This window comes from Aulostomus chinensis, chromosome 7, assembly GCF_037954235.1.
Source record: "Aulostomus chinensis isolate RoL2024-O1b breed Wild chromosome 7, RoL_Achi_v1.0, whole genome shotgun sequence".
Classification (NCBI taxonomy): Eukaryota; Metazoa; Chordata; class Actinopteri; order Syngnathiformes; family Aulostomidae; genus Aulostomus; species Aulostomus chinensis.
In genome coordinates, this window is record NC_141326.1 from 25,159,274 (window position 1) to 25,179,581 (window position 20,308).

Below are 20,308 nucleotides of genomic sequence, written 5' to 3' on the forward strand. Positions count from 1 at the left end.
CCCACATGTGTACATTGACAGAGTCATTGGTCTGCGTGATTGTCTCCCCTGTCATTAGTGACTTTGAGGAGATCCTTTCCTCGAGGCAGTCCCTTCCCCTGCAATCAATCAGTGCTGTACTTATCATGACAGCTGTACGTTTCTGTACGAGGTTTTGTTTACAGTTCTAAAATTAACAACAAATAAATACAAATGACATAGCATCATCAGCTCTGACTTAACTTACTCTGTTTTTTTAATTCAGTAAATTGGTACAATCAGGCTGAGTGGCTTTCAGTCTGGCAGCACAGCTCCCGTTGGTCAGACATTCACCCAAGTCATTGATCTTTTAGTCCAGAGTTAAATATTTAACCATTTACTAGGAAATTTAGGATGTGTCTTGATGCCGATGCTCGTCATCCTGGATGCTGAGGAATTCTAGTGTAATATATATGAGTTTTATTTGCATGCTAATGTTATTATACAGACTGTTCATCTTTTACAAGAAGTTTTTGGCTGCAGCTTCTCTTTATCAGCCCGTAAGAGAAGTGCTGTGCTTAGGAGATTTATGCAGAAGCGGGCCTGAGCTTTCCTCCCTCCAGGTGGTTGAACCACAGGTCAGGCAGCAGTGCCCTCTACCTCTTGCTGCTCTGGCTACACGTTGAAAGTGAAATCTCTGCCAAATTTGAATGCTTTTTTTTTTTTTCAGTTTGCCTGTTTGGAGTAGCCCAGTGAATAAGATGAGTTTTATAGTTGTGCAGTGACGATTCCAGTGGCAATAGTAGTTTTAACACGAAAACCAACCTGTTTTGGGGACAAGAGAATTGCACATGAGCACTAAATGCCCAACAGTTCGGACTTCCCCCATAATCTGTGTTCTTTGCGCTTCTTCAGATCCTTCTGCCAGTCGTATGACATGAAGCAGCACTCCACGAAGGTATTCAGAGACATTGTCAATGCCCTGGGCTCCTTCATCCAGTCCCTCTTCATCGTCCCTAACGTGGGCAATACTTCGGCGATCAGTGCTCCAGCCGGTCAGTTCTCTGCTTTTAAGATGATCATATCTTCATACATGAGCTCAGAGAATTCTGCTGTCATTTTACATGTCTGATCAACTTTGATTTATTGAAGACTCTCTTTGACTAATCTCATCCATTCTTCCTCCCTTAATTATCTCTAAACATCTGTCCAGGAGGCTCGGGTTCAGGGGTCCAGGGCACAGCACAGGGTGGTCCAGGGACAGGAGGGGTCAGCTCGAACCTGACCACCCAGGCTGCCTTTGAGTACCGTGGCACCTGGATCCCCCTTATGACTGTAAGCGTCCAGGGCAGCGCAAAGGCTACCTAGTAAGTACTTATATCAGACTGACTACTTTGTTTACTTGTCTCATTTTTTCTGTGTCTTTACACAAACATTTCAACTTGTATAATATAATATTAAAAAAAATAGCACAGTTGAATTACCGGTATCATGCAAGCGGTGATAAATGAATTTGCTTTAAACCCCAAGGGATGGTAATCGAGCAGAGATCAAAGGCTTAAACCTCCAGGAGGAGTGAAGATACTATTACTATTAGTCATTGGTACTTAAGAGGAAAGCAGGGTTTAAAACACAGGGAATTACATTAGCCAGGGGTCTTCCTGTAAAAGAGAGGTGTTGTTAAATTACCCTCTTGGACTCTAACGGAATCTATTTGCTGTAATTAGGATTCCTGGTTTTTCCAGAGAATGTTGAAGAGGGGATGGTCACACACCTTTTGATGTGCTCAACCTCGCAGGGCAGAAAATCAGAACAACAGCTGCTTTTTCTATGAAACTAGCAAAAACAACAACTGTGGTCTGGGTCTGAATTCATTTAATACACAAACTGGAAAGTTGGATGATTGAAAATTGAAAGAGGCAGATTTTTGGAATTGAAATAAACTTGATATATGGTGTTCTTTTAAGTCATTACTGAAATGTCCACATTCTTGGATAAGAATGTATTCATACATCCTTTGAACTCATGGAGGAACACAAAGGCCTTTTTTTTCGACGAACACTTTCTCACTAATGTTCGTGCATACAAGAACATACACACATTTCCCACGTTTTTGATCTTTTAGCCTAGAAATGCTGGACAAAGTTGAGCCCCCATCGATCCCAGAGGGCTACGCCATGTCAGTAGCCTTCAGTGCTCTGCTGGACCTGGTGAGAGGGATTACCACCATGATTGAAAGAGAGCTGGCCATCGAGGAGGAGGTGGCTGCTGAGTTCAGGGAGACACACCCGGATCAGGAGTGGCAGCCTCCATCCGGTGAGAATAGACGAATGGAATTGTTTAAGGAGCGAGACGGGCAGGTTTCCATAGCGATGAGAAATGTTCAAAAGTTATAGGACATTGACTCGCTGACTGCTTCATTAGATACACTTGTGATTCAGCACAATAGCTCTGGCTCTCACAAAGGTAATAATGTTAAGCTTTGTATTACACACTCAGAGAGGTAACGTTTATTATTTATGGTTTAGTTTGTTGTGGTGTCGAACCAGACTGCATTTGATTGGGAGATGTTTATTATTTTGCTGCAGTAGAACAGCCACTACACAGTATGACCTCAATAATATCCATAATGGATTGTAAAGGTATGATGAGCTGAAAACACGTTTGATTCGTGACAAACATGTCTGCTGTGGTGCAAAGAATCCATAATGAAGTCATCCAAGCATGTTGTCATCATCACAGGAACTCATCTGGTGTGGGAGGAAATGGTCAATGCGTCCTGGTGTGGTCTGCTGGCTGCCCTGTCTCTCCTGCTCGACGCCAGGTACATAAACGCTGAATCGCTGTCCTGTAATCAGCAGTCATTCTGGATCTTCAGAATCCTAATAGACACGAAAGAGTTTCCTCTTTGTAGTAAAGCGGCTCACTTTATTTTTACATCTCTTGCGTGTTTTCAGCACTGATGAGACAGCAACTGAGAACATCCTGAAGGCAGAGTTGACCATGGCCTCATTGTGTGGTCGTCTGGGCCTGGTGACGCCACGTGATGCCTTCATCACAGCCATCTGCAAAGCCTCTCTGCCACCACACTATGCCCTGACTGTTCTCAGTAGCAATGCTGCCAATCTCTCCAGCAAAGGTAGGACACCTAAGACTGCTTAGGGAGCCCCTCAGGTCTGGTCTTACCTCATCCTTGGACAAGACATCACCCGAATGCTTAAGCTCTTTTACACACACACACGGCCTTGAAGTTCCGTGATAATACTGCACACCATTTGCATGGAAGTTTGTTTTCTTTCTTTGATATTGGCAGCGTAAATCCCCGAAGAAGACCTCCAGCCATGTGTATTTATGTTAAATTAATGAGCCCTTTTCCCCGGTATGTTTTGATGTGCATGCTGTTCAAATGAGCTTAACATGTAAACTGTTGGTACTCTTCTTGTCCCTAATGCGCCACCTCTGTCCGTGTGACTTCTAATTAGGAAAACAGAGGAGAATGCATCTGGGGGAATGGCGACGTACACACAGCCAATCAGACATTCACTGTTTACATATTAGCTTGTAGAAATAAATCCAGCAAATTGGGTCTCAGCTCGCGATACATGTTTACCTTGCAGTTAATTAAGAAGGCTTTTCTTGCATGAATTAGGCTTGTTACAAAACCTGTTAATCTGTATTACTGTGACACAGACCGAAACACTGAATCCTACATAAACATCACTGTGTGTGTGTGTGTGTGTGTGTGTGTGTGTGTGTGTGTGTGTGTGTGTGTGTGTGTGTTTTTTCTGCAGCCTACTCCATCCAGGGCCAGAGTGTGCAGATTATCAGCCCCTCAAGTGAATCTCATCAGCAGGTGGTGGCTGTGGGGCAGCCGCTAACCGCCCAGCCGCAGGGCACCGTGGTGGTAAGAACACAGTTATGAAGAAGCTCTGGTTGCACTTGACATTTAGAGAAATTAATTCCTGTCGAAGCTCTACAGACACTTACATCAAGCATTTTCTAAACAAGGCATGTTGAACAGACAATAGACAGTAAACAGCAGCTTCATGATCAGTCAATACCCAAAAAGTCATTTAGGACAGACCTTGAACTTTTGTTGATTAGCACCGATTCAAAGTTGTTCTAGTTTGCTGTTTGAGTTTTACTGCACCTTAAGTCAGTGGTACCTGACATTACTGTAGTGCACTTGAACTAGTAGTATTCCATGATTGTCCCATATTAACCATTGTCATCTCATTATGAAGCTGCTTTTATCTTTAGTACTGTGTTGATTTAATTCCGTAGCATTTTGTAGACGAACGAGTGCAAATTTGACCTTTTTGTAGCCGCTTCTGCTTCATAATTAAATCTGGAAAAGTGTGTCTGTTGAATGCTTGATGACACGCAGTAAATTGTTTTAAATATAACTGTATGTCTTTGTCAAGCTGACTGCCAAGAACATTCAGTGTATGAGAACCCTGTTGAACCTGGCACATTGCCACGGGGCTGTGCTGGGCACCTCCTGGCAGCTGGTACTGGCCACACTGCAGGTACAGCCACCAACTGCTTTCACACATGGAGACAAAACAATATGCACACTTACATGGACATGTTTTACTTTAATGTATGCCTATTTGGATTGCTCCTTTCAGTGCTGTTACATGCTCAGTAAGAGTTTAAATTTGGTACTTTATAACTTACTTTGTCCTGTTTTTGGGGGTTTTTTTTGGGCTGAATAATTTGCATTTTCTGCCAGTAGCTCAGTAGATTTCATAACTTTCTGAGTTCATGCAGGTGTAGTTTCTTCTTCCTCTCCTTTAACTTACCTGTCAACTTCTCACTTTTTCTGTCTCAGCACTTAGTGTGGATCCTGGGGCTGAAGCCAGGGGTGGGTGGAGCCCTGAAGCCTGGTCGAGCCGTGGAGGGGCCCAGTACGGTGAGAAACACTCTCAGCTACACTGTATGATCGTATCACGGCGGAGGGTGTGGATCTAAACGACTGTGCTTTTGTCTTGAACCATGTAGGTGCTGACCACAGCTGTCATGACTGACCTACCGGTCATCTCCAACATTCTGTCCCGGCTGTTTGAGAGCTCCCAGTAAGGACCGGTATTTCATGTGTCAAAGTGAACGCTATCTATACAATTTTCTTCTAGAAATTTCACTTTATTAAAGAAAGACGAGAAGCTCACAAGTTATGATGTAGCTAGGTACAGGAGGTATGAAGTTGCGTCAGGAACGACAGTGAGGTCAACTACATTTCGCTCGAGAAGAAACTTTCTCAAATCAACTTATTTTTATCGTTAGGAATGACACTTTGTGTTTGAATCTGCCGGGACTATGCACATGTGACTTGTCTGTATCATTGTTCTAGATACCTGGATGATGTTTCCCTTCATCACTTGATCAACGCTCTCTGTTCTCTCTCCCTGGAAGCCATGGAAATGGCTTATGGAAACAACAAGGTGAAAGCTGTCTCTATGTCATTACTTGACTGAAAAAAATCACGTTTTAGATGTTTTATCGCTTGGGATTTGATTAGAATAGGCAAGTAAGTCTCTCTGTGTTTTTCTTGCTCGTCATATTTTCGAGATGACTATTTGAGTAACTGCCTGAAAACAAATTTTAGTCTACCTGTACCTCTCACTGAAATGCTTTGTAGAACTTGCTGTAAATACTAATATCTGTGCTAGACTGAAGACTACATTCAATCAAAAAAAGCCTGGCTACATCATTTAAACTGTGTGTTCTTGACTCGTATGCAGGAGCCGTCTCTGTTTGCAGTGGCCAAGCTGCTGGAGACTGGCCTCGTCAACATGGATCGTATAGAGATTCTGTGGAGACCCCTGACCGGCCACTTACTAGAGGTAAGGGGACCTTATTTGTTCACAAAATACAATACAGATGACAATACTTTTTAATGCTGAGGTGGTACAGTTAAACATTTAGAACAAACACTCAAAATAATGATTGCTACAATCTCCTGCCAGGCAGTTTTGTGCTGCTTTACTGAACATGAAGGCTTAACGCATTAGCTTTTTTTCCCTATGAAATGGGCCATATTAACCCTTACAGGAAACCTGAAATGATACAAGAGCAGCTTAGTCATAAAGGGAGAAAAGTATGGAGGAATTGAAGGCTTCAGTTCATATAACAGCATGTGATAAAATCAGTGAGCTGGACTTAATAATGGTTATTGAGTTGATGACTTTTTTTTTTTCCATCAATATTTCTTATTGACTCTTCCATAGCTGTAATACTTATGAGCGTCCTCAGAGAGACTTAACTCTTGGTCATTTGCTTCTGCTACCGGTAGATTATGCCAGTTTTTGAATGTTAAATCCGGGGGATTTTCTTTGTTGGTGGCACACCAGCATCAAGAAAGAAATGTGCAATTCGGTGAAATCCTAGCTTCTGATTAAATGAGATGTGCACACGGTAGAGCTCTGACACACTTCAGTTCCTAAGAGACAGAGGGTCATACACTACAGTAGATGCTGACATTGAGTTCCTCCTCTCTGAAAGAGGATTCTTTTTTTGTATGTATGTTAAGGTGTGTATTTGGAGAATTTCTTCACAATTTCTTTCTCTATCTCCCTGTCTTTTTTTGCATTCCTGTCTGTTTTGCAGAAGGTAAGCTCCTCCACAATAATTGACTTTCTCCTCTCTTCTTTTTTTTCCCCCAATCTGTCCGACTTCCCTCCCTCTCATTCTGACATCAGCATGTTAGAGTTGAGGGGTTGCTGTGTCACAATGTGTCCACTCTGCATTTGCTGCGCTACCAATGTTTGATCTCACACTCTTGTTCCTCAAATTGTCACAGAAGCAGGATCTAAAGTTGCATATGCTGGCGTCTGTGTTTGCAAGCTTGATCAAATTCATTTTCGGTGCTTTTGTGTTTTAAAGGAAATCTGACCTCTGTTTTGTCTTGAGTATATGAGTAAAATTACTATGAAAAACCAATCAGTACAGACCAGGAAGTCAGATTCTATAGAGATTCTATATGGTGTAGAAATACAAATATATACTCTATAGGGATACCTTTCATTTTAAAAAAACCTCTCTGCAGGCTAGAAATGATTGATTTTTGTTTTTTTTCTCACAGATGAGCTGAATTATAGGTCTTTTTCTTTTGTTATTTTTAAAGAAGACAAAGCTGTAAGCCGTTCTCTTGTGTATCTATCAGGGCTGCCCCCCGACCCAAGATTTTCCCTGTCAACTAAAATTTGTTATCCCAGACAATTTTGATAGAAGTCCCATGCTTGAAATATCAATTGAATTAAATAAGTAAATAGTTTTTTTGAGCGTCAAAAATAATTTGAGTCCCACAGCATTTCTACAAGTGCAGTAATGGTAGTAAAACGTCTGGAGCACCTAGCCAGCAAACGCAGCAATCTGTCAGTAATAACTCTCTTCTCTTTCCCAGTAAACGGGTCTCATACAAAGTTTCCTATACAGTATTGTGTGTGGATGTGGGTGTGGGTGTGGGTGTGGGCTGGGGGCAAACACAAAACGTCATTGACCGCCACATATTGATTGGCTGCATATGGATGGAACACACTGACAACCACAAGAGCAGCTCCACTGTGAGCTGTCCGCCCGCTCCACCGGTCGCTTATAGACATGGATAGATTAACTGTAGCACAATAATCATGTCTGTCTGTGCTAAGTCACGTAGTATCACGTGTCCACATGACACCAGAGCACAGAGCGGTACCCGCAAGTGGAAAATCATTTGCACCATGGAGTATTTCTGCCCTGCCAGTGCGGCGCTGCCATAAACAGGGCTTTAGAGAAGGAGTCCATGCGTGACTGACACTTTGGCATGTGGAGTTCTTTGTGTGGCTGATCGACACAGTCAAACTCTTTGAATAAAGTGCCGTCGACTGTTAGCAGGCAGCCCGAGTAACTACACAAACTTTTGTGATAAGACTTTGTGTTGCAACATATTCTGTTATCACTGGGGTTCTGCTGGTTTGTTTCAACCACTTGTTTCACACACAGCTACTCTGAAACGCTTTTTTTTTTGTTTGCTTTTTTGGAACAAAAAACTCACAAATCATCCATGTTGCTGCAGACATCCAATTTCAATTGTGCGCCCATGTATTTGTCTGCATTTGTGTATATATGTGATGTGTCCTGCAGGTCTGCCAGCACCCCAACTCCCGAATGAGAGAGTGGGGGGCTGAGGCTTTGACGGCACTCATCAAAGCTGGTCTAGCCTACAAACACGACCCTCCACTGGCTCAAAATCAGGTAGCTTGCACTGCGCGCATATGCCAGTTTCACATATTTACCTCACAGAGCTTTATGATTTTTACAGTATACAACACCCACTGTCCTTAAGCCTTTTGTTTGGATAATTAAAACCCTCTTAACCAAAAAAATAATAATAATTGAAGAGACCAAGTAAAGGTAGAGGTCGACAGATACAGGTATTTGGCCTCAAAAACATACGAAGATGAGAAAGTCTGATTGATATCGAGCGATCTGAAGCAGAAACAAATTTACAATCACACTTGTGTATTGTATGAACATTTATATAAATATTGTTTGGATTCTCCATTTTTCCCTCTTAATAATTGCTCTCTGCAATGCTAAAGATTTATATATCTGTTCCACTGTGGCAGCGCTGGTGATATTAGATAAGAGTGTCTGCCACACATTAAAGTGGTGAACAAAGAAATGTCAGCAACCATTTCTCTTGTCGTAGAAGCCGTCCTGTACAAATGTGCAATATAATGACCTAGAAGAGTTTTTCCAATTGTATATTTGTTGTGTTTGAGTAATTGTAAGATATGCTGACCCGAACCAACAATCATTCAATATACTGGACAAAACTGGTAGAATTTGACTGCTGAAATTGCATATGGCCTCTTCCCAAAACGCACTTTTACATTAAACAAATCATGTCTGAAACACAGAGATCTATAAACAATTAAAAAAAAAAACACGATTCAAATCATCCGTGTGGAAGCTTTGGATGTATAAAGTCTGGAAGGATTCGGCCCTCTGATATCATCCACTCATGACCAAACCAGCACAAAGAAGATGAAGGAAATGACTAAACTGTTTGTACCAGCTGACAAAGACGAGTCTGGCAGTTGATCAGCGTTAGTTACTGGTTCCCTCTTTGTATCACCAAGCGGCTTCAGCTTCTGCTGCTAAACCCCCTGAAGGAGTTGTCCAACGTGCTGCACGCAGACATCCGACAGAAACAGCTGGAGAGCGTTCTGCAGATCTTGCAGAGCCAGGGGGACAGCCTGGGGCCTGGCTGGCCCCTCGTCTTGGGTGTCATAGGAGCCATCCGCAATGATCAAGGGTAGGATCATGAGGGAGGAATGGTGGATAGATAACGCAAATATTTTGATTTTGAGAGGCATCCTACCTTTCTCTTCTACCTACTGTTATTCTGCAAGTAATTAAGAAACCACACTGCGTTTGCATTGTTTCCCCTCAGTGAGTCACTGATCCGAACAGCCTTCCAGTGCCTGCAGTTGGTGGTGACAGACTTCCTGCCCACCATGCCTTGCACGTGCCTCCAGATTGTTGTGGATGTAGCTGGGAGCTTTGGCCTACAAAACCAGGAGCTTAACATCAGCCTCACCTCCATCGGCCTGCTGGTGAGATGTCGTGTGTCTTCGGTCGGGCTTTTATTCGAGGATTTTGCTTTGACACATGTTCTCTGACAGCAGCTAAGCTTTACGCTTACACAGTATGAAATGTGGAGATACTCCGAAAATCATTTGAACTGGAAGTCTACTTTGCTTCCCAGTGGCTACCGGTAGAATACTTAAGAATAGTTTATAGGTTTGGATGTTTGTAACTATGACGATGAAACAAGTCTATGAACATCAAGCACGATATTTCATTATGTTTAACCATAAAAGTATCTCTTAAGTCCATGCTTTGCATCTCATCTTAGTCAAGAGCACTTAAGTGCTCGACTGACATATCATAGATGCTCGTGCAGCATTCAGGACACGCAAAACCTGATATTGATTTGTTGGCTGCAGGATTATGTCTCTTGGAGTGTGACAGTTCCTGAGAGATTACTTTATGGTAATAGGATAGCAAAACCGCCAGAAGCCTTTTACCAACCTCCCTCTCTACTCCACCCCCCCACCTTCTTCCCCTCTCCCTTTTTTTTTTTCTTTTTTACCTACAGTGGAACATTTCTGACTACTTCTTCCAAAGGGGTGAAGCCATCACACAGGAGTTGGAAAGGGAGGAGGAAGCTCTGCAAAAACAGGCCCAGGAGAAGGGAGAGACTTTGAACAGGCCCTTCCACCCTGCCCCTCCCTTTGATTGCCTGTGGCTTTGCTTGTATGCCAAGTTAGGCGAACTGTGTGTCGACCCACGGCCTGCTGTGCGTAAAAGTGCTGGGCAGACATTGTTTTCCACCATCGCTGCACATGGGACCCTGCTGCAGCAGCCAACGTGGCATATTGTGGTCTGGAAGGTAGCTTTCAAGAATAATATCATTTGGTTTTCATTGCAAGATTATAATTGTACAGAAAAACTTAAAGCCTCTAAGATGAGGCTTTATTAAAAGTTCTTGTATCACATCTGCAGAAGGCACTGATTCACTCTGTGACAGAAATTGCTGCTGACATATCATGCTGTGTCCACCAGGTACTGTTCCACCTACTGGACTGCGTGAGGACATCGTCCACTACAGCCGACAAGGAAAAGATAGAGTCTGGTGGCGGCAATATCCTCATCCATCACTCCCGTGACACAGCTGAAAAGCAGTGGGCAGAGACATGGGTGCTAACTCTAGCCGGGGTGGCGCGTATTTTCAACACAAGGCGGTATCTCCTCCAACAGTTAGGTGAGCAACACAAAATCTGCTATGATGCGCTTCCTCTCAGTTTTTTTGCTGCTGTACATGAGGTTGATTACCACAGGAAAAGAGGCATTTCCTCAAAGCACATGTAGGACCTCAGGTCAATGGCAGATTTTTAGAATTTTTAATCACCACAGCTTGCCAAGCGTTGAATGTGATGCAGTTTTTCAGCTTATTAAATGGATCTGCCATGAGCCCATTCCTCCTTGGCCCAGGCTGCACAACTTCACCAAGTTTATGGAAATTGTCACAGCGTCACAGAAGGACAGACAAAAAAAACACAGACAGGTGTACAATTGTGACTTTTTGTGTGGCAATAATGCCATTGGGGTGTGGTGGGGTATTTTTTTTTTTTTTTACACAGTCTTGCATTATCCCAATTCACTTGTGATTATTATTAATCCTGGGAGCCTGTAGTCAATCTGCCTCATCCATAATTTGAAAGATAAAGAGGACTGAAACTAGTGTATTTAAAAACAACAAAGTAGAGGTCATATGGTAATTTTAGTCTTATGTGTATCAAAATAAGGTGACTTAAAATAAATACAGCGTTTTTCTAGCCCACTACATGAAATGTCAGTGTATTATTATATGTTATATACTCCATATGTATGTACATTTGGGCCTCTAAGCATGTCATTTTTTCTGTGGTCTCTGAACATCTGCTAGTTGCCTTGTACTGAGTTGAAAACTCCCGTATCTAGTGCTTATTTCCTCTTGACACAGTTAACTGGCAGTCTTTCACATTCCCATCATTTATGGACCTGCAGGTGATTTCTTTGAGGCCTGGGAGGTTCTGCTGAATCACATTCAGTCAGCTGCTCTCAGCAAGAACAACGAGGTCTCCCTGGCTGCACTCAAGAGCTTTCAAGAGATCCTACAGATCGTCACACCTGTTAAAGACTCAGACAAAGCAGGTGATGCACTTGCTGCTATGGGTGTTCCTGTAGTACTCATTGATCCCCTCTCAGCGTCTGGACCTGGCAGACCCCTGGTGCGGTCAGATTCACTTGTCGAGCGGCTGACACAGTACAATGGCGCTGAGCTGCAAGTCCCTCCGCCTGGGGAGGAGTCCGCCTTAGAGGACTCTGCATTGTGGTGGTCTGCCTGGAACACGTGGTATCGAACAGGAACTGACAGCACAAGGCCACCTAGTGGCCTGACAGAGAAGCTCTCCTTCATTCCCAGTCAGCCCTTCCTCACTGCATTGATCCAGATTTTCCCAGCACTGTACCAGCACATCAAGGCTAACTTCAGCATGGAGGATCTGAAGAAGCTAGGGGTCATCCTCCAAGGGGCCGTGTCAGTGCCTATCAGCAGTGACGCCTCCCCTTTCATCCTCCCCTCCTACACTGAGGCGGTGCTCACCAGCCTGCAGGAAGCTGTACTCACTGCTCTAGATGTTTTACAGAAGGTGGGCAAAAAACAAGGCTACCACGTAGACATTAAGGATCCAGATTAACTGTCTGAACTAGATGATGTAGGGTTGAGGGAGTTCTTTTCCACTGGTGTAAAGTTAATTTCTCAGCAACAAGAAAGAAGTAGCATAAGACATCAACAGAATAGACTTCTGGTAGAACACTGGATTTGAAATTTTATTTTTAAAAACTTAATATGTCAAAAAGAAAGCTCCGCAAATGGCAGCAATATCATAAGAGTTTGATCTATAGCACAAGGTGGAGCGTGGCTCAAGTTAACTCTCCAAAACGAGCAATTTTACTCTATAAACCACAAATAGTAATGAATTCATTTTCAAGCTGCCGTTATAATCTTGACGAGAACGGTAGCTGTAATTCTGAGGAAAAGAATGAGACACCTGATTTAGCGGTTGAATACTTTGACATCAGATTGTCAAGGTTAATATCACCCTGATCAAGGACATGGAAGAAGCAGTACATGAATGTCTTCTCCTGCCTCTGTGACATTGCTGTGTGGCTCATTTTAAGCCATTTTGTGTCTTTTCCTTTTCAGCACAAACACACACACACACACACACACACACACACAGAACAGAACAGACAGCGAGTGCAACTGCAGTAGGTGTTTGCTGAATTTCACCAAAAGTGTATTGAATTAGAATTGCTGACTGCACCTTTAACTGGAGTGATATATTTATAATTGGCACAGTAGCCGACCCAGTACCCATTTTAATTGGATTTTCCTACAGTTACTGTGTAAATCACAAATGCAGATCCCTCTTTTTTTCTTATTTTTTGCCATTTTGTGTCAACTCAGCCTAGGAAATAATGTGTCAGGCTGCTAAATCATGCAGTATGCAGTCCCATGGTGGATGTCAGCAGTGTTTGTTCCTCCCTTCCCTCCCTGCTGCAGGCCATCTGTGTGGGCCCAGAGAACCTGCAGGTCATGTACCCGGCCATCTTTGAACAGCTGCTACTCTTCGTGGAGTTCTCCTGCAAGCCCCCTCAGTACGGCAGGATGGAGACCAAACACGTGGCCAATGCCAAATACAACCAGGTAGGGGAAATGGAACTAACCCTTACACTTCTTAGTTTTCATGATGCAGTTCTAGCCTTGGCCCTTCATGAGAATGACCCCCATTAGACCCCCCCCCCCCCCCGTCCCCGTCCCTTTCCCGTCCCCCCCATGCTTCTTGTTAACGGCAGCAGGCCACAGAAGGTTTTCAGCACAAACCAAGTTCAAATTTATATCAAGGAAGAAACATAAGGAAATATATCTTTCTTCCTCTAAATTCAAGAATAGGGGAGCAATATTAAATGTGTTATTTGATAGCTGGTGCCACGGGAGATTTCAATGTTGAATTTGAGGGTCTGTGGTCTGCTGGTTTAGGGTCTGACATGATGTGACAGTTTTTGAGATGAAGGAGCTGTCAAGTTGCCGGATAAGATTTTGGATAGCTTTGATGCTCTATATATGTATGTGGTGATGAGAGCAGTCAGAGATCATTATGCTGACAGGGATGAGAGACAAAATGGCTCAGATCAAAGTCAGAAATTGTCAGTGAGGTTTTGTGACGTCACAGCCTGTGGTCCTCGGTCCTGACTGAACCAATGGGCACTACAGTCGTAGTCAGGGCATGTAGTCGTATCGTCACTGGGAAATTAGAGATTGAAGAGCCTGCGATCAAAGTAACAACTCCTGAGGCCAAAGTCCCTGGTGCCGTCACTTATGAATATATAAACAACTTCCATTTCTTCTCAAGAGCAGAGCCCTTTCACAACAGCATTCTTATATTATTGTCTAGGTGCAAGGAGTGAATGTTTTTCCCTCTAAATCAGTCTTGATTATTTAACCTCCTTAACTCCACAAGCCAATGCAAAATTGAATATAAACACCGGTTTAATTGCAATCTTCTCTCACTCTGTTTCTTGGGACTACTCACTGGATAACCATTTTAGATCCAGCTGTTTGCACCGGTGAGTTCCACTGTCTCCCTCAGCCCCCTCTATAGTTGTCCTAAGCTGTGCTGAATGGTGAAAACCTGCGCTCTGTGGTGGACGCCATATAGCACTGCATGATAGGCTCTCTGCGTCAATCACTTACTCTTCGCTACCCCCCCCCCCCCTTTGCCTGCCACTAACTGGTGGTTATGCCTCTGTGTGCACAGTCCCTGTGCAGTTTCATCTTCAGTTCAGTTTGTGTTTTTTGGTGATGTTCATATGCACATGTCTGGTTCAGTTTAAATTCCTTAAAGGCACCCTTTGTAGCTTCCAGACATTTGTTTGGCTATAACATTTCAGCTGTGCCTAAGATCATATAAGCCTAACAACATCTAATGCAGATGACATTTTAAAGGTGCTATGTGTAAGCATTGGCTAACCGTCAAATTCTCTCTCCATAATAATATATAGATTACCCGAAAGTTAAGGTTTGCACACTGACTGTGAAAAACAAGGAAATGCCAACCAAAATGATTAATACTGTTCGTAATTTTATACATTCAGCTTGGCATTGCCACTTTACCATTGTTAACATTAACAGCTAAAAGAAAGGTTTGATCAAACTTTATTCCTTTACTTGCCGAGAGCTGTCTGTCCTTCATTCTCTTCTTTACCGCCGAACTTGGTTTCTTGCTGGTGGCAGGGGCTGGTGATAATGGTGGCTTTCATAGAGCTTCAGCCGAGAAGGGCTGCCTTTGGCTGCACGGTAGACCACACCTTCAAATCACAGAGCTGCCAGCTGCTGCCTCTACTCTCCAAAACCATCTCAAAAACTGATGTTTAATAATGTATCACTGCTATGGCTAAGATCTAGTTGGGTCTTGGCTCAAAAATAATTGGCTTTATTTAGCAACAGATCATAGTGAAGATTAAAAACTTGTTTCAAGGCTCAGTTTAGTTTCCTACCTTCTTACTGTGAGACAGCGTTGGTCATTGTGGTAAGGGGATGAAAGCGTCTCCAGCTCTGATGACTAAGAGCTCTTGAAAGTTGTCTTTCTGGGGTGTGTCTGCACTCTCGAGGTGACGTACTCTTGCTTCAGCCATCGTTGAGCCACTTTTTTACCTTCTCATGTTGGACTGAGGCAGGCTGGACACTTCAGTTACTCACTATCACCTCTAGAGGGTAAACATGGTATTGTGTCATACAACAAACCAGGGCAAGCTGGTTAGCATTGTAACATAAGTAGGCAGTATATCCATGTAGCAAAGTACATACAGTATGAATGTAAAATACTTGCATATAGCACATTTAAATACACGTGTGTGCTACTTACAAAGTGTGCCTTTAAAACTGCTTTCAATGTGGACCTGCTGAAGGGCAGAGATAACTATTCACATTAGTTCTACTCATTTTTTTTTCTCTCATGTTTGTTTTTCCTCTTCTTTTCGCTCCTGCAGGCAGAATGGGTTGCCTTAAACTATGTGCCCTTTGCTGAGCGCTCCTTAGAGGTGGTGGTTGACCTGTACCATAAAACAGCATGCCACAAGGCTGTCATCAATGAAAAGGTTCTGCAGAACATCATCAAGGTATAGTGAGACCTTTGAAATATGTACAATTTGTTTTTCAGAACTGCAAGTTTTGTAACGAAAAAGAAAAAAATCAATTTCACCAGGGCATTCTCTCTCATGGACAAGTATATATTATCAAAAGAGATGGACTGAGCATTAAGTGCTGGAATATGTCTGATTATTCTCAGTTCTGGCACAATAAGAACCGCAAGTTCTCAACATCCTTATCCAAACTTTGAACTGGGCACCAGTTGTTGTTGAACCCTGCACAGTCATAAAAATATTGTTTGATGCTACAAGGTTTTGTAATTTAAAGAATAAATTCACACAGGGAAGAAAATTGCTGCTGTGCTCCTTTTCATGGGCTCAAACACTGAAGAAAGTTGAACGTGAGTCATAATTCTGTGGATCATATCAAAGCAGGTGTTTTTTTAAAATTGCAGCTATTTCTCTTCAAGGTCCTTGTAAACAATACTCTTATGTCAGTTGCTCAAATAAAATAACGTGTCTGAAGGGGTTTGCTTGTAGCGGCAAACTAACAGATCATCGTGAACCAACCTCAGCTCCACCAATTTGGCTCTACAAGGTGACATTTGACTGATCTGGTCCAGTGTCACTGGTCTGATCCTTAGCAGGGAGCTGGTTCCAGCTCAGGGAAAAAAATGGAAAAAGCCACTTTTTATTAGGAATGAATGTGTCATTGATTGTGTGAGTGATTTACTCTCTGAATTAAGGTGCAGGACTCTCTTTGAGTCTGTCCATTCACCTCAGTACTTACGTACCTCACTGTTTACTTATATACTCTACATATACTTAGTACTGTACTTAGTAGTACAGTTTCTCCAGTATTTTACCGTATATATGCTCTTATCTGTTAATCTCAACTTGTAGTTCTGTTGGTTCCCAATGCCAGCTGCATTTTCTGAAACTTTTCAAAGCACAGTTTGTCAAAAAGACGTATAAATCACAATTTAAGGTCTTCCACTTTTTCCAGACCTCTTCATTAAACTGCTCTTTTCACATAGTTTGTTTCTAGGAAACTCCAAGCTGAAGGGCCAAAGATTTATTAAGAGGGTTCCCCACGGATAAATCCATCCCCAACATTTTTGTCTACAGAACAAGAAGGCTTAACCTTGGAAGGCCCTGCTGTCCTCTGAAGAAGAGACTGAAATGAAATGAAATAGAATGAAACCTGAGTAGAACTACTGCTCAGTGCACAAATATGTTGAAATATTGTTTTGAATTTCACTCTTTGAATTCAGGTAGTAACTTGTAACCTTCAAATAGCAGTCATTCTCCATATTTTAGTGTGAGAAAGGAGTTTTTTGTGCTTAGTTTAATGGATTATACCTTGAGCCTGTCTGTGTTCTCTCTTGAGTCTCGTGATCTATTGTTGTCTCTTCCTCCCTGTGTCCCTCCATCCCTCAGTCTCTGAGAATGCCCTTGGGCTTGAAGTATGCCTGTCCGTCAGAGAGCACCTGGAAGCTCGCCGTTTCTTCCCTGCTCAAGGTTTTGTCTATTGGACTCCCGGTGGCACGGCAGCATGCCTCCTCGGGAAAGTTTGACACCATGTGGCCGCAGTTGGCCAACGCCTTTGAAGACTTTCTTTTTACCAAAAGGTACAAAAAATACATAGTTTGACATCATCTACACTTCCATCTATGAATGTTCAGGTCAGTTTTCACTCCACAAATTGTTTGACCCAAAATAGAAGTCATGGGGGCATCTTGCATAAGTGCTGAATGGATCGATATGGTCTTATCAGCAGAAGAAGCTGCAGCCACAGCCCTACTGACTCTTAGTTGTGTTTTGGAGCTTCGCACCCTGCTCCCTCTCTGATAACGTCCTGGTACAGGAGTGGACACCCCTGCACCGTGCCTTGTTCTCACCCCACTGCGTTAAAACTTTTTCACCCTGCAGGACACATCACACACTCTACACTTAGGAGCTGCAGTCGCTCTGCTACCTCTTCAAAACTGGATTGACTGTCCTTCTACAACACTTTTTAAAGCGCCGGCCATGACTGCAGACTAAGAACATTCATGTGAACCTTGTAAAAATTGAAACGCTCTGTACAGAGAAGTGCGCATTCATTTATAAACTCAGAACTCTGTTCTTGAAGCAAAGAAATATTTTCACTTTGCATATGTTTCTTTTTTTAAATAGAATTCATCCATCGATTCTTTTTTCATTCACCACAACCTTGGTAATAATCACGTAGCAAAGTAAGAAAATCATAGATTCTTCAAAATATGTATAAAAAAATCCAATCCTACTATTTTAAGCATTTATCAGGGTTTGTTAAACTGTTCTCTGCTCCTAAAAGCAAACCACAATTTGTTTCCTTGATATTTGCTTTGACCACTCTTTCTATTCAGCACCGCTGCGCGTCATCAAGTATGTATGATATATTTATTCTTTAAGTTTGGTTTCGTGAACTAAAAACTCATTGTGTTTATAGCACTCCTCCAGATAACCTGTCCATCCAGGAATTTCAAAAGAACGAAGCAGTAGATGTGGAGGTAAATATTTTTCTCTCCCATCTGGTCGGTCAACATGATTTTGTGAGTGTGCCCACGTCAGCATTGTGTTCTTTTTCATTTAGGTGGTCCAGCTGATCAGTACAGAGATTTTACCGTTTGCCAATTTCATCCCCAAAGACTTTGTTGGCCAGATCATGGCTATGCTCAATAAAGGTTCCATTCACTCACAGTCGCCCTCATTCACAGGTAAGATGTGATTTTGGCAGCGGAAATTGTTTGACTGCAGCTTTGCTGTTGCTTTGTTTTGTTTTGTTTTATTTAATTTGACGTTAACGGGACAGCAAGCAGAGTGTTGGAATCATCCTGTAACTGATAGTCCATTACAAAAGCTCTCCCTGTGGTTCGCTACTAAGCAGCTCCGGTCAAAATGAGTGTTGCGCGGCGCTCAAGCTGTAAATAACTTTGCTTAGAAGCATCCGCAAAATATCTTGAATCTGATGAAAGTTCCTCTCTCGACAGAGGCCGAGATCGATGTACGGATGAGGGAGGAGTTTTCCAAGGTTTGCTTTGAGACACTACTGCAGTTTTCCTTCAGCAACAAGGTGTCAACCCCACAGGAAGGCTACATCTCACGCATGGCGCTCTCAGTTCTCCTCAAGAGGTCCCAGGATGTCCTCAGGCGCTACGTAGAGGATGAGCGGTTGAGCGGACGTTGCCCACTGCCCAGGTACACGACACCAACTAAAATAGATTAGAACATGGCGTGGCTCACCTGTGCTGGATGACTCTGGAGGAAACACAGCCGAGGAAAAAAACCTAAGAGCCTAAATCCCTAAAATGTAAAATCCCTAAGAGCTCTTAGTCTTTCAGACAGTGTACCGCTAGCAGTTAGCTGCGTTTTGACACATTGTAGTTCCAGATCAGTCATAAGCATGAGAAATGTCACAGTCACATGATACCTCAATGTTTTCATTCTTGTCCGTCCCAGTATTGTTATTAAAATCTTTTTTTTAAAACTACGAATCCTGTCACAGTACTGCAGTACTCTTCCAGTTCTTGCAGTAAGAGATTTCAGCTGAAGCAGCGTCGTGTGCGCGAACACTCGCATCAGCAGAGGCTGCTGCTGCCCTGCAAAACTGCGCTTTAACGCTGCTTTCCACAAGACCTTCAGTGACCCTTATCCCAGCTTTGTTCCTCTCATGTGTTGCGTCACTTATTACTAAAGTGTTAAATATCTTTTTCGCCTTTTTCTTCTCAGGCAACAAGTGACCGAGATTATCTTTGTCCTGAAAGCTATCAGTACTTTGATGGACTCACTCAAAAAGACACAGCCAGAAAACGGTGAGTATTGAACTGTGAAGGATGACATACTAGATCTTGGATGGAGGTTAGACGCTGAATGCAATGATGCCACTATATTTATCATTTATTAATTTCAGATAAATGTGTCACAGTACTGTTGGGACCATTTGTCAAATGAGTTTTATCTCCAGTCTGGGTAGAAGTGTTTGTTTCCACCAAGGTCAATTACAAGAAATTACGTTTTAACCACAATAGATTGAAGTGAGACATGTTAAATTAGGTTTTTGAAGTGCCCTTCAGGATGTTTGTATCACATCGCCCTTTATTCAGAGCAAAACTCATTTCCATACGCCTGTGGGAATTTTATCAAGGGAATAATTTCTTCGATTGCCTCCTTTCACAATTCATATTCTCTTCTTTCCTTTTCCTCCCACCCTCCCTTCTTCTGCGGTTCTTTTGTTTACTGCCAACAGTGGATGATAACACATGGGCTCAGGTGATTGCCTTATACCCCACACTGGTGGAGTGTATCACATGCTCATCGTCTGAGGTGAGCTCAGCCCTGAAGGAGGCCCTGGGGCCCTTTAAAGACTTTATGCAGCCACCAATCTCCAGAGTCCAGAACGGAGAGTCCTGACCTGGCTCGCATTCAGCTCTTTGTTTTATTTTATTTTTTTGTTGTTGTTTTTTTTTTATAATGAAGAAATCTTGAATGTGTCTTCTTGATCCACGTGCTTCACAAGTGCACAGACATGAACTCCACGTGAGCCCCATCTACAGTGACATGAGGCAACCCACAGTGACCAGAG

At 42.8% G+C, this 20,308-nt stretch overlaps 1 protein-coding gene across 2 annotated transcripts in view; it reads left to right on the plus strand.

Annotated features, from left to right (window-relative positions):
- The window catches only part of mon2 (MON2 homolog, regulator of endosome-to-Golgi trafficking), a 35,394-nt gene extending 15,178 nt beyond the window's left edge, over window positions 1-20,216 (plus strand). The window contains exons 10-35 of one of the 2 annotated variants that reach the window (XM_086209512.1): window positions 874-1,013; window positions 1,172-1,325; window positions 2,084-2,274; window positions 2,701-2,782; window positions 2,916-3,097; window positions 3,750-3,862; window positions 4,383-4,487; window positions 4,793-4,873; window positions 4,963-5,036; window positions 5,312-5,402; window positions 5,703-5,804; window positions 8,083-8,193; window positions 9,084-9,259; window positions 9,398-9,560; window positions 10,106-10,399; window positions 10,573-10,771; window positions 11,557-12,200; window positions 13,118-13,261; window positions 14,164-14,181; window positions 15,604-15,732; window positions 17,143-17,333; window positions 18,176-18,236; window positions 18,320-18,443; window positions 18,717-18,924; window positions 19,456-19,538; window positions 19,973-20,216. In XM_086209512.1, the coding sequence (XP_086065638.1) occupies window positions 874-1,013; window positions 1,172-1,325; window positions 2,084-2,274; window positions 2,701-2,782; window positions 2,916-3,097; window positions 3,750-3,862; window positions 4,383-4,487; window positions 4,793-4,873; window positions 4,963-5,036; window positions 5,312-5,402; window positions 5,703-5,804; window positions 8,083-8,193; window positions 9,084-9,259; window positions 9,398-9,560; window positions 10,106-10,399; window positions 10,573-10,771; window positions 11,557-12,200; window positions 13,118-13,261; window positions 14,164-14,181; window positions 15,604-15,732; window positions 17,143-17,333; window positions 18,176-18,236; window positions 18,320-18,443; window positions 18,717-18,924; window positions 19,456-19,538; window positions 19,973-20,136 (4,024 nt within the window). In that variant the 3' untranslated portion in view covers window positions 20,137-20,216. The remainder of the gene's footprint in view (window positions 1-873; window positions 1,014-1,171; window positions 1,326-2,083; window positions 2,275-2,700; window positions 2,783-2,915; window positions 3,098-3,749; window positions 3,863-4,382; window positions 4,488-4,792; window positions 4,874-4,962; window positions 5,037-5,311; window positions 5,403-5,702; window positions 5,805-8,082; window positions 8,194-9,083; window positions 9,260-9,397; window positions 9,561-10,105; window positions 10,400-10,572; window positions 10,772-11,556; window positions 12,201-13,117; window positions 13,262-14,163; window positions 14,182-15,603; window positions 15,733-17,142; window positions 17,334-18,175; window positions 18,237-18,319; window positions 18,444-18,716; window positions 18,925-19,455; window positions 19,539-19,972) is intronic. The other variant, XM_086209513.1, reaches the window with a different exon arrangement.
- The last annotated feature ends 92 nt before the right edge of the window (window positions 20,217-20,308 follow it).